The 18,104-nt window shown below is 41.3% G+C and overlaps 1 protein-coding gene across 1 annotated transcript in view; it reads left to right on the top strand.

Annotated features, from left to right (window-relative positions):
- The first annotated feature begins 4,104 nt into the window (after positions 1-4,104).
- PIGQ (phosphatidylinositol glycan anchor biosynthesis class Q) overlaps positions 4,105-18,104 on the top strand; it is a 631,353-nt gene continuing 617,353 nt past the window's right edge. The window contains exons 1-2 of the mRNA XM_044089305.1: positions 4,105-4,194; positions 6,436-7,152. Coding sequence (XP_043945240.1) covers positions 6,476-7,152 — 677 coding nt within the window. The 5' untranslated portion in view covers positions 4,105-4,194; positions 6,436-6,475. The remainder of the gene's footprint in view (positions 4,195-6,435; positions 7,153-18,104) is intronic.

Raw genomic sequence — 18,104 nt, 5'->3', positions numbered from 1 at the left:
CAGTATGGTATGGAAGTTGCTCTGCTCCCAAGCACGAGTTCCCTCCAGAGGGTAGTGAAAGATGCTGACAGGATTATCAGGAACTGCCTCTCATCCATACAAGACCTGCATATGTCCAGATGTCTTAGCAGGGCAAGGAAAATAACCAGGAATAGCACTCATCCTGCTTACAAGCTGTTCTCACATTTAACATCAGGAATGCACTTATAAAGCATATGCTGCAAAACCATGAGATTCACAAACAGCTTCTTTCCACTAGCCCTCAGGTTACTGAACTCTAGGAACAGTACCCTTCACACTGGACCTTAAGGCAGTAATCCAACAATACTGAAAAGTCTCTGTAGTGCAATATGTAACAAGGTCTTACCCGCACCCAGACAGCAAAGTCAGCAGTAATCAGAGTGAACTGTCTTACTCTGCAGTATAAATGTAGGCCTTAAATCAATTGCTTCAGTGCAATTTTTTCAGTGAAAATAAGCTAATAACCTAGCAATGATTGACAATCTGTTAAATCAGTGCAATAATGCAAGTATTTATTATTGTTGTGTTTGTCTGTGTCTATAGAATTTTGTGTATTATCAAGTTAAACGTAGTCTATGTATTGTATGCACATTGAGTCTGAAGAAACATAATTTTGCTCAGTTCGCACTTGTGTGAATCAAAGTGACAATAAAGTTTACTTTGACTTTAATTACACTCTTCCTTTCTCCAGGAGGCCATACCAGTCAATCTTGGGAGTAAAGTTGAGAATACCTCACTAAAAGAATCACAGGCCTAAAGCAGATGCCCTACGCTGACCGCCTTAAAAAATTCCAGCTATACTCTGTCGCATATCGTATACTCAGAAGCGATCTCTGCTTAACATACAAGGCCATGTCAAACCCAGAGCTGTTGGACATGCTACACTTAAAGAAATCCCAATCCCTCAGAACCACACGCTCCAGGGATCTAAACCTTGTCATCATAATAAACAAAACATGCTGGAGGGATAGGTTCCTGACCCAGAGACTCCCCAGACTCTGGAATAGATTGCCCATACATGTCAAGCAGAGTGCCTCTTTGGCCCTCTTCAAAAGGAACCTTGACGATTGGATGGGAGAAAGGAAATTCACCCCGGGGATCACGTCAGTCGCCCTGCTAGACAGGGGTCCAGGGAAGTAAACAGTGTGGGAAGAAATAGCCAGGGAATTGTTATGGCTAGGCTTGTATAGGCCCTAGGGCTGATAGCCTAGTACCAACCTATGAACCCATTCAGTCATCTAGATTATGTTTACAGGAAGATAGTGTGTCCTCACTGCCTAACATGCAAGGGAATTTTATTCAAGACATTTGGGAGACATTAGATTATAAATCTTTGTTACTGAAGATTTAGGTCCCTGGTTTTAGTATTGGTGGAGATACTGGAGTTGCAGAGACAGAAGATCCATGAGAACTGGATCTTTAATAACAATAGATGTAAAACAGAGATCTTATTTCAAAAGTCTATATGACACTGAAAAAATGGAGAAAGCTTCTAGCCCCTTTTGGTAGTTCAGTGACTTTAGGCCTGCATTATTTTTGGTTAGAAACCTTTGACATCTTTCTAAACTGATATGTTTAGGGAGATACAAAATTAGTAGTGTCAAAGCTATGAGTGAAGGAATCATTACCTCTTTAGACATCGATGATACTCTTTTTGCAATTAGTTTTAATAAGTAAAACTACTTCCCAAATAATGGTCAAGAGAGAGAAAATTATTAACCAAATTTCTTAAGTCGTTGACCACAATTTCATTTTGTAGTGGTGTGTATTTATACAATAATATAAATGCAAGGGTTGTCTACCAAAAGTGATGAAGTATTTTAAATACACCAACAGTTTACCAGAAAAAAAAAAGTCATTCTGGAGTGTTTTGTGTATCAGAGATGACGTGACAACATCCAGTTTGCAGTCATCTGCAAAATCGCTAGACACAGGTCTTGGCTCTGCCAGGAGCTCTGAGAAGTAAATGTTGAAAAGAAGAGGTCCCAATCACTGTGCTCTAATGGACACTGCTGGTCACCTTCATACTTTCTAGGCTCTTAATTTGCTATCCATCTTCCCATATATGGATCAAATTTTAAAGCATTTAGCTTCTGTATGATGCCAGCATGGGGGAATGGCATTAAATGTATTGGCCAATTCAAAATACTCTTGTGCCTACTGCATGGGCACTATCTAAAGACTTTGAAAACATTTAGATGTTTACCAGATTCAGCAGACAGGATTTACTTTCACAAAGCCAAACTGTTGGGGGTCAGGTCTATAAAGATTCTTGATGTCATTGTTTGAGAGATCAGTTATAACATTTGCCATGGCTTTGCAAATGAATCTTATAAGGCATGTAGGTCTGTTATTACCCAGGTAGAAGTGTGTATGTTAAGGGTGTGTACTCGATACTAACTAGGGTTGCCACCTTTTCAGATGGCCAAAGTGGGACAATTGTGGTACAAACATCAGATGTTGCAGGCCAAAACATACCCACGGCTAGTACAAGGGACAGAACTTCACTTTTTTTGCCTAAATAAAAGCTTATTCTTGCAGCATTTAGTTGCTTATTCTGTTTCTTATAACATTTAGGTGTTTCAGATACAGAATAACTGTTTTATGCAGCTATTAAATATAGGAAATAAGTTTGCCCTAATATTTCAAGACAGTTGCCATTCTTGCAATATTTTTGCAGGACACAACTGCCCAAAGAGGGTGTCCCTCGCAAAGTGGGACAGGTGGTAACCCTAAATTAAGCGACTGGTACATCAGGTCTCATGAAGGAATACTTTTGGTTTTGGTTAGCGCTTTCAGTAAATTATTTTTAGGGCTAATTTTGGGAGTAGTAACGTATTCAGATATTGTACAGCTTTCGATGGACATCTCAGGGAGTGAACTGGCACTAAATGTGTTACAAGGAATCGGGATATTGGCAATGAGGCCTTGGAAAAAGGTTGTGAATTACAGTCTTTCACATAGCTCTTAACCTTCCATCTCCAAAATGAGGAACACTTGCCTTCATAATGTGGAACAAATGGGCAAAATGTGGAACACATACTAATGGCTTACTAACATCTTCAACTAGGAACGTCATAGGATGGTTAAAATATGCCGGTTTTACTTATAAAGAAGATCCTTTAATGAATTAATATGATTAATTTCTATTTACCATGGATTTCACTTTAAAAAATTCCTAACACTGAATGTGGGACATATACTTTCAATGTGGAACTTTGAGGAACATTAACTTTTTTAAGACCCCAAATGAGGTACTTTCCTCGTAATGAGGTACACTTGAGAGGTATGGTCTTTCATAATCATAAATATAATCATAACAACCATTACCGTTACGGACGTCTTTTACTTCACAAATGCACCTTAATTTCCATCCTCTTATCCAGCTAGCTATGCAGCAGCAAACCCCAACTTTTTCCAGCTCGGCAGTTTTTTAACCTATTCATACATCACGTTAGTGCAGAAGTATTTTGCTTGCTGTATACGTACGACACGGATCTCTTCCGAAGTACTGTTCTTTCACAGAAAACCACTTTTCAGACGGACACGCCCACACGTGCACAATCCTGCCCCAGTGGTAACATTAACCAATGTCAAAACACCTAAACTCGAAGGTGAAAATGCTTGAGCATTGTATTGTAAAGACTTATAACTTTAGTGAATGTACCTGTCACTGGGCACAAATACCAGCACAGCTAAACATACATCTCAATTGCCCTTAATTTTAACACAAAACGTTTCCCCATTCTTCCTAAAATCTTTTTTTTTTTTTGGTAGCAAATACTTCAATCGTTAGTTATACGCTTCTTTTACATCGGAAAATACACATTAATTCACATACTGTTTTTCTCCCAACGTTCTAAAGTTATACCACAGAGGGCTAGTATTCAAAAAAAAAAAAAAACTGTCCGTATACATTTAGCTTTACACATCTGAAGGATAAAAGTAATGTCCTCACATAAGTCAAGATGTCACTCATCGTTATTATGCAGACCGCACCTACATAATTTGGCCAAATAACCTAGGCAACCAATGGATTGCTTTAATTACTTTGCTTTGTACTGTTTGCTGTATGACGTCACCCCATTTGGGGGCGTGCCGGAGAAGTATCTGATACGCTGCCGCAGTGGCTCTTGGTAAATGAAAGGGATGTGTTGACGTTTGTTTTGTTTGGTAAGGGCAGTAGTCTGTTAATACATAGTGATCTAAAGCTGAGTAAGGGATACGTATTACTGAGTGACTGATTTTAAATATTTGGGTTAGGTTGTAGAGTTAGTGTTTGATAAGACCGTTTTTATACCCACTATTTTTTAGTTTGCAGCTATACGTACCAGGTGCATAGACAGCATAAAGTGTGATTTTGTACTCAAAATCTCAAACTGTTGCCTCCTCAACCTGTTTGTGTTTAATAAATAACATAAATAGATGGTGATTAAAAATGTGTACATAATTTATTTTATTTGTGTACTGTTTGCTCATGGATAGGTGAGCTGGTCCATTGACTCTTTTCAGCCAAGACCTGGACTCTGAGGAGCAATAACACATATAACGTGAACAGTAGATTAAGCATAGAAATAAATGCATACTTTTGGAAAAAAAGCAACGCATAGCATGGAAAGTCTTAAGTTTTAGTACGTTGTCAATGAACGGCAGATATTAATTATCAAGCACGGTTAAATGTATTGCCAAAAAAAAATTATAAGCAAGATTTATGCACATGCAAAAAACAAGAGGTTGTCAGGTTTGATTCTCGGCTGAAATGTAGTTTCTGCGTTTCTGTTTGTAGTTTACATGTCCCCGTGGATTTTCAGCTGGTGCTTGCTTCAGTTTCCCCTAACATGTGAAAATGCAGTAGGTGGATTGAATGCTCTAAACTGCCCGGCCGTGCCGTAGATGAAAGTGCAAGTGTAGGATATGGAAGAAAAACCTTATCAGGATAGTCACTCTGTGGTGTGAACATTGGCTCTAGATGATAATCACTGTTGGTATGGCACCCTGTCCCCTTGAACAAAAATGAGGAAAAGGGGGTGATGGAATATGGAATCATCAAATAATATTTATAGTAGCATGTAAAGATTCAGGTACAGAGACATCAATAAGTACAGTTGTTATCTGTTACCCTATAGCTATGAAAAGGGAAGTTTTCGGAGGAGTACTTTATTTTAATCTCTAAACAAGTTATGAACAGAGCTCTATGGTATAGGAAGTTGTAGAAATATTTTGGCCTCGGAAAGTCACAATGTTAGTGAGAGACAATGAGAAACAAAAATGTACTCAGCTGCGTACAAAGAGTATGCCAGGCTACACCCTGTGATATATAATGTTGGTTGTAGTAAGTGTTCCTGTTGTTCCATTATGGAACATGAATTTGGTGTGGTTTGTATGTAGACAGAGTAAATTCTGTAAAACAGGGTGGATATCTGACTTTTTGCATTCCTCATTTAGGCTTTTGTAGGGCTGCCTACCTTCCCAGATGATTTTTTTTACGAAGAATAGAATGAAGAAAAGTTGTGCTGTCTATGCTGGTGATGCAATAGTTGATGCGGGGAGAAGTATCCAACTAATAAAAAACACTTGAACACAGACATACAGTGATGCTTTTTATTGAATCATTTGCACAGGACTGTAAAATCTGTGCTCTGAATATAAGGTGCCTTATCATTTCTATGTTCTAGTCTTGCTGAAGGGTGAAATGTTTGCAGGATTAACCATGTGTGTTGTTTCAGTGGACTGCTATTCTCGTAATATGTTGGGTTGATGTTCATTTAGAATATGTAGAGTTGTTTCACATAAACTGTTACAGCTTTTTGAAGTTTAGATAACAAATATAAACATTTATTTTTCTTTTAAAGATATTAGGGCCTTTACAGTTTTTCTTGTTTTTCCATGACACAGTTGCCTACCCTGCATAAACATGCACAAATGAAATCTCTAAGTAACTTATGAAGGAAAGAAATTAATTGCATCTGTTTTCATATTGTAGATGTATAGTATTTCTGACATTCATTTTAGAATTGCAGTTATCTATGTCTGCAACAGGATTCCTGATTTTGTTGATTAAATTGCAAACAGGCCCAATATACAGGTTTGGTTGTTATAAACTGTTCTGCAAACACTTCTGCATTTTAAGAAAAAAATACTACAGTTTACCATATGAAGAGATGGCAATCTAACATTCATTAAATTAAAAACATTTTGTATGTTACAGTGAAAAGAAAAAACAAATGAAATTACAGTATTTAGACAAAAATTACATAGGTAAACAAGTAGTGAAGGTCAGCAGCTTGGTTTAATTTATGTTTACTGGGTTAAATTAAATGATCTATTGTAGAATCTTTTCAACTACATCCTGGGCTGTAAGGACAGATGTTATATTGTACAGACACTTTTTGATCTGAATATTTTCTCTTGCAGATTCCTGGGACACAACTCAAATAGGGACAGTAGTCGAAGCATGGCGATGAAGGTCTTCTTCCCTACATGCTGCAATACAGCAGACAGTGGGGTCTTAATAGGTCACTGGGTTCCAGAAATGAGGATGGCAGTTGTCCTTGGAGTGGTACATTTTCCATTTATTCCTAACCAAGTGAAACAACATCTGACTGAAATGCAGAGCTTGACTGGTGTGGATTTATGTGTGTTGGGCTCATGGAGCAATCACAGCCCAGGGAATAAGGACCTCAGTCGTTTTTTGGAAGACCTGAGTGGTGTTTTTCCTCATAATATCTGGATTCAGCTAAGCAAGGAGAAAGGGGGAAAGTTTTTCAATTGTTATTTGAGTGGTCCAGGCCCTGAAGGCAATGCTGCTGATCGACTGATTCTAATATTTTATGACCAACGCAAAGTTATGCTCTCCCACTGGCACAGTGTAAAGGCGGACAGTTTGCAGAACTGCTCACATGTGGAAGTTGATCACAACAGCACCTCTGAATTTGCAATGATGTTTGCTACAGTTGCCAAGAGTGAATGCTTGTTCGTGATGGACATATATGACCAAGGACCTGTTAAGATGACCCACTGGCAGTCAGAAGGCAAGGAAGCCAGTATTGTTGTAGAACTGGCCAAAATGGCATCTGCGCCTGTGTGCACTCTGCTTTCTAAGTTGCTTTTCTTGGTATCTGGCACTACCAGGTAGGTTGTAGTGAATCAATACAGCCGTTTTGACAGTGATTTATTTTCTTTACTTGTTTGGTTTATGTAGTACAATTTACTAACTGGGTTAGTCCACATGGACCCGGCCCCTTTTAAAGTTGAGCCCCAAAGAGAAACATCTTAAGTACTGTGGTAGGATAAAAGGGGCTGCGAGTATGCATAGTTTCGTTTGCACCAGTAGGCTGCGAGTATGTATAGTTTAGTTTGCATCAGTAAAAGCTGAACACACAAGTCTTTATAACAGTTTGATTGAATCCTTCACGCATTGCATAGAGTTTCACTGAATTTCATTCTCCTGGGGGTACATGTATAGAAGTAGTAGAAGCAGGAGGTAATCTAGTTTTAAGTGAAGGTTTGCTGAAACAGCTAGTTTAAAATTAGTAGCATTTATGAAGGTACTGTGCTTGTGTTGGTGCATAAACCACCTTTTAATTATGCTTTAATATTGAAGAACAATGAAAGGACTGTTAGATATGTAAAGTAAGGTAGCAAAAGTATGTCCATGGTTGCTAAAGCATAGTTAGAAGGAGAACTCCCAATACTGAATCGCTATTAAGAAGTGGTGTTTGGAGGGTCCGAAACCACGGTTAGCTGCACAGTATAGTCATGTCTTCACATTAACTTCTGATTCTTGTTCTACTCTAATAGGATTCCCGGTTATTGCAGACGTAGACACCACATACGAACAGGAACCCTGTTATCAGAGCTCCACAAACAAAACATCTGAAACAAACATCCCAAAGGCAGCTAAAGTTGCCCAGAGATGTGACAGTAATGTTAGAAAAATGCCACAAACGGGTTTTCCTTTGGTTTTGATTTTTTTTTTTTTTTTTTTTTTGCTTCTCCTCTTCACAAGATAACCATTTGAAATATCAGGACCTGTTAGAGCCAGTCTCGAAACACGGAGACCTCTAAGCTGAAAAAATGGACTTGGCTATATTAAATCTAAGAATGCCATTTCCCAGAATATTCCCTTTTCTCATTGGTGTGATGATCTCAGAGTTGGTATATATATAAGTTCAGGGGATATAGGGGCTTGCTTGAAGTTTAAAGGAAAAGAGATGGTTGAGATTTGCTCTTCTGTAGTTTCAGTTTTTTTTTTTTAACTCTATTTCAGTATAGGTGTTACAGGTGCCGAAATTTCAGTAGGGTGCCCTTTATCATCCAACCCCTTCCCCATACTTCTGCTGTCCTGTTTTCTCATGTAGGCTAAGAGACTCCCTGTAGACAGTCATGGTACCACCTGTCAGAGTAGCCTTAAAAAGCAGCCTTATTAAAGTATGAATCCCTTTTAATGCAATCACATATCAAAGTTGCATTACTAATGCTTCATATTGGACTTGAATGACTGTGGTTCATTAATACAGATGGTGTTGTGCATTACAGTAAATTAAAACAGGTAAAGCTGCAGCTTACTTATTTTAGACTGAAGACAAATGAGAAGAGGAAGTGATACAGCAAAGATGGGCTGGGTTGGCTATCAGCTATGCACAGAAAGAGTGATTTGCTGCCACAAGAATGGTGAGTATTCTGCTTGTTTAATTAGCCTACTTCTGTTTGCAGTTCTAATAGCAGCCCTTATCAGGGTTAATTATCAGGAAGACACAGAGACAGACAGGTGATTTGCTGCTACAGAGACGGGTGGGTACAATGCTTCCTTAATTGGCATACTTAACAGTCCTTATCTTTATTGAATGTACAGCTCGAGTGGTTATTTGTAAATAATAAAAACAAGGCTTTATCTATGCCCCACTGTATGAGCAGTGGCATCAGTGTCTAAAGCTAGGGACTTTTATTTATAACAAAAATACTAATGTTGCTTTATATCTGGAACTTGGTAGTCTTAAAAGCTAGAGTTTCCAGTCCAAATCTTGGTTTTCCATAGCTAACTGCTGCACCCTGTACAAGTAAGCTTGTCTCTAATATTTTATTATTCTGTATTATGGTTTCCTGGGCAGTGTCCAGTCGGCTCCTAACAGAGAACTTGAAAAAAGCTCTGTTACATTTCAACAGCAAAGTAGATGGTACTTGAAACGTGGATCCTGCAGAATCCATATTTATTGATAGTTGTGGTATCCAAGCTGGAGTAGGAAATCTGTTTCTAGTAGTATCAGGCATATTTGTTCATGGGCGTTTACTAGGCTAACAACCATGAGGGCCTTTTTAAGCCTAGCCATGCATCCCAAATCCCTGACACGTTTTGATACCCTTTGATAAGTGTAAGCATGGGCCTGGGAGATGAACCATTTACAGCTTACCTCTGTCCATTAGAGACATAGGTGCCAAACCAGGGATGACCGGTTCACGAATGATGGAGAACAGCAACAGTAATCCCACTGCACAAAGGTAGGCCAACTACAGATCCCCAAGTCTCACTAGTCTGATATGCAAAATCATTGAAAGAATTATCATGGAAACGGTCAGTACTGACATAGGAAATCTCCAGCACTGGATCCAACCTAATTTGGTTTCATCAACCTGGTGGACTTCTTTGAGAAGGTCACCAAAGCAATGGAGGAGGGCAGAATGTCTCACATTGCCTACCTTGACCTGGCAAAGGCATTTGACACAATAACCTGTGTCTATTATTCTGAAAGTGTCTTAGTTCTGGTGTAAGCACTTGTTCTCATACCTGTTATTTTACATTAGGAAGGTTTATGGTCTACACTCTTGTGGCAGAAAAGTGTAGCAAGCACACTTCTAAACTGGGAATTGTTGGTGAAGGCTTATTGTGCCTGTCATTCTAAGTATCTTTGTTCTGGTTTAAGCAGTTGGGTTCCAGATCAGTTACTTCACACTAGGAAGGTTTGTAGTTTGCTGCTTTTATTTAAACTTTTTTTTTTGTTTGTTTGCTGTTGGGACTGATTTTTTGCACTTTGAATTACTAGTACTTCTGCATTTTATAGCCTAGGCTAGATTAAGGCTTGCTGAATCTAGACTGGTATAATTTGAGCACTAAAAGCAGCCATCTTACATTAAGAAGGGCCCCCTGCACCCTTGTGGCAGAAGTGTGTAGCCAAGAACCCAATGTGAGTTGGGGATTGCTGGAATAAGGCTCCTTCTTGGGCTTTCCCTTTGGTTGCTTTGTTTAAAATCATTTAACTTAATTTGTATTTAAGCGTCGTGCTTGTGGGGGTTTGAGTTCAAGTTTACTGGAGCTGCTCAGAGATTGCACTGCTGCCCTGTGAGCATCTCAGTTGTGTATTGTGAAGCACTGACACAGTTTTCTACCCCAGTCCTTCATAGAATTGTCACTTTTGTTAGTTTTACAGCATACCTGGTCCATCTAGCCCAGTCCACACTAGTTATTACAGTATATACCTGTCATAGTGGACAGACAAGTTTCCCACCATTTCTTCAGCCAGCCTGAGTGATGTGGGCATCTAGAGGCAATGTAGCAATTGCCTCATGTATACTGACAACAAGTTACTCCTAAAACAAATACAACTTGTGAGAGATATATTTGTACTATGAATTTGGAATCGATTCTGTCACATAACAACAAATCAGATATAAAACAAGCTGTCAGCACACACACCAAGGTCACAACACATAAGCCCACATACACAGAGGTACTAGCTAGAAGCCTACCTAAAGATCAGAGACCTCCCAAGTGCAAACATACTGCACACATTGCAGAGCCAACAGAATCCACTACACATAATACACACAACAGTGTCTCATACAATAAGCCCCTAAGGCAAAACACCGGTAAAACACTCCAAATGTATTGGTCATAGGCGACTCCTTACTGAGACACACAGATGTCCCTCTAACCAGGCTGGACAAGAAGGTCATGGTCAGCTGCCTGTCAAGTGCCAGGATCTGTCAGATCACGCATGCACTCAAAGCCTCTCAACAAGAAGTACCGTTATGACTCTGTCATAGTTCATGTGGGGGTGAATGACTTGAGATGCACCTCACTGGACTATATGAAGGGAGACACGACTGAGCTCTCAGATTGTGTCCCAGGCAGGTATGTCCGTAGCCCTAAGTAGCATTCTCCTTTCAGTCAGGATGATGCCTCAGTATAAACAAAAAATATGATTCACTTCAACAATTGGCTTAGCTTTTGGTGTCAATCCAGGGGGATGCAGTATCTGCCAGCCGGAAAGATACGGTTGACAGACCACGCTGCTTTGCCAGAGATGGTCTTCACCTGTTGCCTCTTGGCTTTCGGTTACTGGCAAAGGTACTTGCCTCCCCACAGTGCCTTTTTTAGACAATGTCATAACAAAATTACATTTGTGACGTAAAAAAAAAAATCCACTAGAGACAAACTCGCGGTTATACTGCTTAATACTAGGAGTCTAAATTGGAAACTGCACTCACTGGAAGTACTCCTTACCTTGGAAGATACTAATGTCTGTGCAGTTACAGAGACATGGTCACCCCCACATTTCACACTGAGCTAATTGGAGGAAAGGCACTGAGCAAACTCGGATCTGTAATATAGAACATTAAATATCCTGTTTTTTTGCTTATTTTTAAGAGTTATTTATAGCACTTTTGTCTGCTGCATACTTTTCTAGCTAATTTCACTGTGCGTGAGGTATTAATTGGATATTGTCTACATTTATTAAGCATCTGTTTGAGTTTTTTGTTCTGATTTCCTGCCAAGGAGGGTATCGTATTGTTTCCCACCCTCCCTATTGGTATTGTGTTCTTATACCTGATGGCTTTGCAGTTGCCTGCCCTATTGTAAATTTGATCTGGGACACTCCTCCCAGACTAGTGTCATTACCTCATTCTACCTAATCCAGGGAGAACATTTGAGAAGGCCAACCCACTTAGTTTCTGCTCCTCCTTTCCCCTTTCCACTTTTCAAAAAAAAAAAAATTCTAAGCTTGTTTCCTGCCTTTCCTGTAAGTCATCTACTCCAGATACAGATTTGCTGTATCCAGGACTGTTTGTAAGCTTCTGAGCCCTCAAGCCTTTCTGTGTTGGAGGGAAACCTTCTTTTAGCTTAATTTTTGTTTCTTAGAACAGGCCAGTTCTTTAGTTTCAGCACTCATATCTGTTCTTTGAGCTCGGCACTTGTTCAGAACTCATTGTAAGCACTAAATAAGCTACAAATTACTACAGCACTCAACTTTCCTCACTTGTCTAGAGGAAAACAGTTTTTAGTACTTAGACATGCCTGGATAGGTGCTTATTTATTAAGGGTCAGCTCCCAGTGTTTTCTCCTGTCTACCTAATGAATCTGGGCATCTTGGGGCAATGCAACAATTGCCTCATGTACACAAGACAACCCTCTCCTCCTACCACCCAACACTCTAATCTGTGAGAGATGCACTTATATAGCCAAACTGGAAGCAAAGCTCTCTTCACCCAAGACTGGACTAGACAGTCAAGAGGAGAAGGTAAACACTTTCACCACACCACACTCATCACATAGTCCCTCAAAACCTATATCACCAAAACACACACACACAAACACAAAGCACACACCTTCATTCGCGGAGGCTCTCAATAAAAATCTACCCAAGCAGCAGGGACCTCCAAAGCAGAAACATAAGCAACCTCCACCCCCAAATGACACACAGCCCACAAACTCAGTGTGCCACTCAACCACAGCCCATAAGGCATAACAACGTACCCAACACTCTAGTCATAAGTGACTCTATAGTCAGGCACACTGATGTTCCACTCACCAGGCTAAACAAGGAGAAAGTTACTGTCGGCTGCCTGTCAGGTGCCAGGATCCGCCACATAATGCGCACACTCAGGTCACTCCACAACAAGTACAAATATGACTCTGTCATTGTCCATGCTGGTGTGAATGACCTGAGACTTACTCCCTGGACTACATGAAAAGAGACGTGGAGGAGCTGTCCAATCTTGTAGCCCAGACAGGTATGACCCTAGTCCTGAGTAAAGGTGCCAGGATCCGCCACATAATGCGCACACTCAGGTCACTCCACAACAAGTACAAATATGACTCTGTCATTGTCCATGCTGGTGTGAATGACCTGAGACTTACTCCCTGGACTACATGAAAAGAGACGTGGAGGAGCTGTCCAATCTTGTAGCCCAGACAGGTATGACCCTAGTCCTGAGTAAAGGTGCCAGGATCCGCCACATAATGCGCACACTCAGGTCACTCCACAACAAGTACAAATATGACTCTGTCATTGTCCATGCTGGTGTGAATGACCTGAGACTTACTCCCTGGACTACATGAAAAGAGACGTGGAGGAGCTGTCCAATCTTGTAGCCCAGACAGGTATGACCCTAGTCCTGAGTAGCATCCTGCCATCACCCAGAATGATACCACAGTACAAGGACAAAATGATTGACTTCAATTGGCTAAGCTTCTGGTGTCATTGTAAGGGGATCTAGGATCTGTCTGACTGATGTGACATGATCGACAAACCATGATGCTTTGCCAGAGGTGGCCTGCACCTGTCGCCCTTGGGATTCGGGATACTGGCTAAGGCTCTTGCCACCCTTATAGTGCCTTTTTAGGCAAGGTTCAAATGACAAATTCACCACCGTAACAGGTACAAGCAAACAAAATCTGTGGGTAATGCTACTCAATGCTAGAAGTCTAAACCTCAAAATGCACTCACTCGAGGTACTCCTTAAAATGGAGAACATTGACATCTGTGCAGTGAGACCTAGTTCAAGGCTCCAGAGAACCACCCCTGCATTACCAGGCTATAATTCATACCACACCTTTTGGTCACCTAACCTGGACTGAAACACTAAAGGCGGAGGCGTGTCCATATTCATTATGGATATCCACACCTCCAGGCTGGTTGCTCAGCATAATGCATCCGAGATTATCCCAGTGCAACTAACTCTGGGCAATACCACAGTCCAAACTGTAGCTTGCTACAGATCCCCCACCATGCCCCAGGATTCCCACTCCTCATTTCTTGATACACTGGAAAATATTAGGGTACAACCTAACACCCTAATAATGGTTGATTTCAACTACCCCACCATTAACTGGGAAAACTACTCCTGTACCAACTCTTGTGCTCAATGTTTTCTGGGATTCATAAATTCCAACGCCTTGGATCAGCTTATTCACATCCCCCACCAGGGGCAGCAATATCCTAGGCCTGGTCATTACCAGCAGGGGCAACTGGTGTTCCACACCAGAGGTCAATTCCTCGTTGGTCAGATCCGACCACAAGCTAATAACCCTAGACATCTACATCCCACTCCCACCCCCCATTAGGGAAACCACTGTAAAAAAATGTCTCCAAAGCCAACTTCGTGCTTCTTAAGACAGAAGTGGCAAACTTCACGGCATCCATGCTGACTGACAATAGAGGTATGACTGCTGAATCCTACACAAATGCACTTTATAAGCACTTACACGAGTGCATGGATCGTACAATCCCTAACAGAACCAGTATGCTATCCTCCAAAAAAGGAAGCCAATCTGGTGGTCCCCTGCCATAAACAAACTCTACAACAGAAGAAAGAAACTGTTACAAAAAAAAGAGTAAAATCCCATGATTGGAGGAACTCCCTGGTCAGCATCGGTAAGAAGCTGAGATCCCTCATAAAATCCTCCAAAGCTAGTTACGAAAAAAAAATCGCCACTGATTCTAAAGACAACCACAAAGCCTTCTATAACTATGTCAGGAATCTCAATGGCAACACTCAGATCTGCTCTGAGTTACAGCACAATGTCACTAAATATACAGAACCAACTGATATTGCCAACATCCTGGCAGATAGGTTCAGTGCTAACTTTACCCCCCCTCTCATCCCCTAGAGGGCCCATCTCTATACCGGAAGAATGCAAAGTTCCCGTAATCACGGCTGCACAGGTAAAAATACACTCTCTCCAAAGCCAAGAACACAGCATCCATGGGACCTGACATCCCAGGCTACATTTTGCACAAACTACAGAACGGACAGGCACTCCACCTAAGTACCATGTTCAATCATAGCCTCACCTCAGGCTTTGTGCACACTGAATGGTGCACAGCAATGGTTATCCCACTCCACAAAGGGGGAGCCAACACTGACCCCGGGAACTAACGTCCCATTAGCCCAATGAGCCTGGTCTGCAAAGCTATGGAATGTATCATCATGGAACTTATAAACAATGACATTGGTAATCTCCAAACTCTGGACCCTACCCAGTTCAGGTTTGTAAAAGGCAGATCATGTCTCCTAAACCTGATAGACTTGTGTGAAGCAGTCACCAAAGCCATAGATGAGGGTAAGGTGGTTCACACAGCCTATCTAGAGCTTTCCAAGGCTTTCAACACCATCCCCCACTCCAGAGTTATAGATATCACTAAACCAGGTATAAATCCCTATGTCACAGGATTGGTTGCCAACTGGCTCACTGACTGAACCCACACTGTGAAAATAGCAGACTCCAAATCCAACTTCAGACCAGTGACAAGTGGAGTACCACAGGTTTCAGTCCTGGGTCCTCTCCTGTTTGGTATCTTCTTCTCTGAAGTACAGGCTAGCACAGAAGGTCTTTGGCTAACGAAGTTTGCAAATGACTGCAAACTAGGAACCATGATCAAAACTACTAACAATGTGGATATCCTGTAAAAGGGCCTCACTGAGACAGATGCCTGGTGTCAAAGCCATGGCCTCAAGCTCAATGCCAAAAAGTGCATTGTCATCCCTTTTGATAAAAACTCTGTACCCATGAACCACCACATAGGTGGTCTACTTAACACGAAAAATGTGATAAGAGACCTTAGTCTCTCCTTTGATAATCTCATCGCCACAGTAGTCAGGAAATCCTTCTGCGTGGCACACCTCATCACAAAAGATTTCTCATCCAGGAAAAAAGAGGTCATTGTTCCCCTCTACTCATCACTCTTTAGACCCATTATAGAGTACAACGCCCCTTTTGGTATGTACCTCACAAGAAATCTACAACAACTGGAAAGGCCACAGAAATGCCTCACAAAGAGGATTACCAGCCCCAAACAGATGCCCTACCCAGACCGTCTCAAAAAAAACTCCAGCTTTACTCCATTTCATATTGCATACTCAAGAGGCTATCTCTGCCTAACATACAAAGCTATGTCAAATCCAGAGCTGTTGGGCATGCTTCACTTAAAGAAATCCCAATCCCTCCAAGCTCTAGGGACCTAAACCTTGTCATCACAATAAACAGAACATGCTGGAGGGATCGATTCCTGTCCCAGAGACTTCCCATATTCTGGAACAAACTACCTATCTATATCAAACAAAGCTCCTCATTAGCACTCTTCAGGAAAAGTCTTGACTAGATGGGAGATAGGAAATTCACCCTGGGGATCACTTTTGTGGCTCTGCTCGACAGGGGCACAGGAAAATAATTTTCTTGGGGGGCGAAAGCCAGGCTACTGTTTGGCTAGGCTTATATAGGCCCTAGGGCCAATAGCCTAGTACCTACCTATGAATCAACCCCTATATCAGTAGGTGGGTTTGAAATTGGCTCACAGATGGAACCCACAGTGTGAAAGTCGCTGACTCCTAGTCAGACTGCCCACAAGTGGCGTCCCACAGGGTTCGGTCCTGGGTTCCTCTCCTGTTTGGTATGTACTTGTCTGAAGTCCAGGCCAACACTAAGGGACTCTGGCTGACAAAGTTCGTAGACGATTGCAGGCCTCCCTGAGACCAACGACTGTTGTCAGAACCATGACCTTAAGCTCATTGCCAAAAAATGTGTCGTCATCCCCTTTGGGAAAAACCCGGTTCCCATTAATTATCACATCTATGGTAGTCCACTGAACACAGAAGGCATTATAAGAGATCTGGGAACACAGGTTGACAGCAACTTCTCTTTTGACCACCACATTGCCACTGTGGTCAGAAAGTCCTATGTAGCACATCTCATTACTAAGGGTTTTTCATCCAGGAAGAAAGAGCTCTTCCCTCATTAGGCCATTCATTGAGTACAATGCCATATTTGGCATATACCTCACTAATCACGTGCAGCAACTGGAGGGGCTGCAAAAGTACCTCACAAAGAGGATCCTAGGCCTTAAACATTTGTCCTATATGGATAGACTCAAAAAAATTCCAGCTATTGTCTGTCTCATATCGCCTACTTAGAGGCTATCTCTGCTTGACTTACAAAGCCATGTCTGACCCAGATCTGTTAGAAATGCTACATCTAAAGAAATCCCAATCCATTCATACCGCGTGTTCCAGAGACCTCAACCTCATTACCACAACCAACAAAACATGCTGGAGGGAGAGGTTCATAACCCAGAGACTGCCTATGCTATGGAATAGACTTCCCATACATGTCAAACAGAGCACCTCACTGGCCCTCTTCAAGAGAAATCTTAATGAGTGGATGGGAAATAGAAAATTCACCCCAGAGATCACTCCAGTGGCTTTACTCGCCAGAGCCACTGGGGACTAAGGTGGGGTGGCACAATGCCAGGGTAATCCTATGGGCTAGGCTTGTAAAGACTCCAGGGCCATTAGCCCAGTACACACCTATGAGAGCACCCAGCCATGCAAGGCCACAATGCTTTCCACACGTTCAGATCTCAAAACGATGTGAAAGAACCAAAGACAGAGGTGTATCCATCTTCATTAAAGACGAATACACCTCAAGACTGGTCAAACAGTATGACTCCCTAGAGCCACTCCAAGTTCAACTAACTGTAGGCAAAACCTCCTTCCATATCATTGTCAGCTACAGGTCGCCCACCATGAACCACAATCTTGTGTTTTTGCAAACTTGGAGTCCCATTTGAAAGATGAAATCTTTCTTTTGTTATATTAGGTATAATTGTTCCAGTTCTCTGTTCTTTAATAAAATACCAGGATTAAAGAGTACAGGTGGGGTCTTACTGCTAACTTTTTCCTCTTTGTCTTGTTATTTTTGTAATAAAAAAATAACACTTCTATCAAGGTTGTCGAACTCTGCTTTAGATCCAGAGTATAATGTTGTAGCATACTTGGGTATTGGGTTAATGCTTTAGATCCAGAGTATA

The sequence above is a fragment of the Protopterus annectens genome, chromosome 12.part0, assembly GCF_019279795.1.
Source record: "Protopterus annectens isolate FY-2018-M chromosome 12.part0, PAN1.0, whole genome shotgun sequence".
NCBI classification, from domain to species: Eukaryota; Metazoa; Chordata; order Ceratodontiformes; family Protopteridae; genus Protopterus; species Protopterus annectens.
The sequence above is the reverse complement of the archived record's forward strand: the minus strand, read 5'-3'. Positions and strand labels throughout refer to the sequence as shown.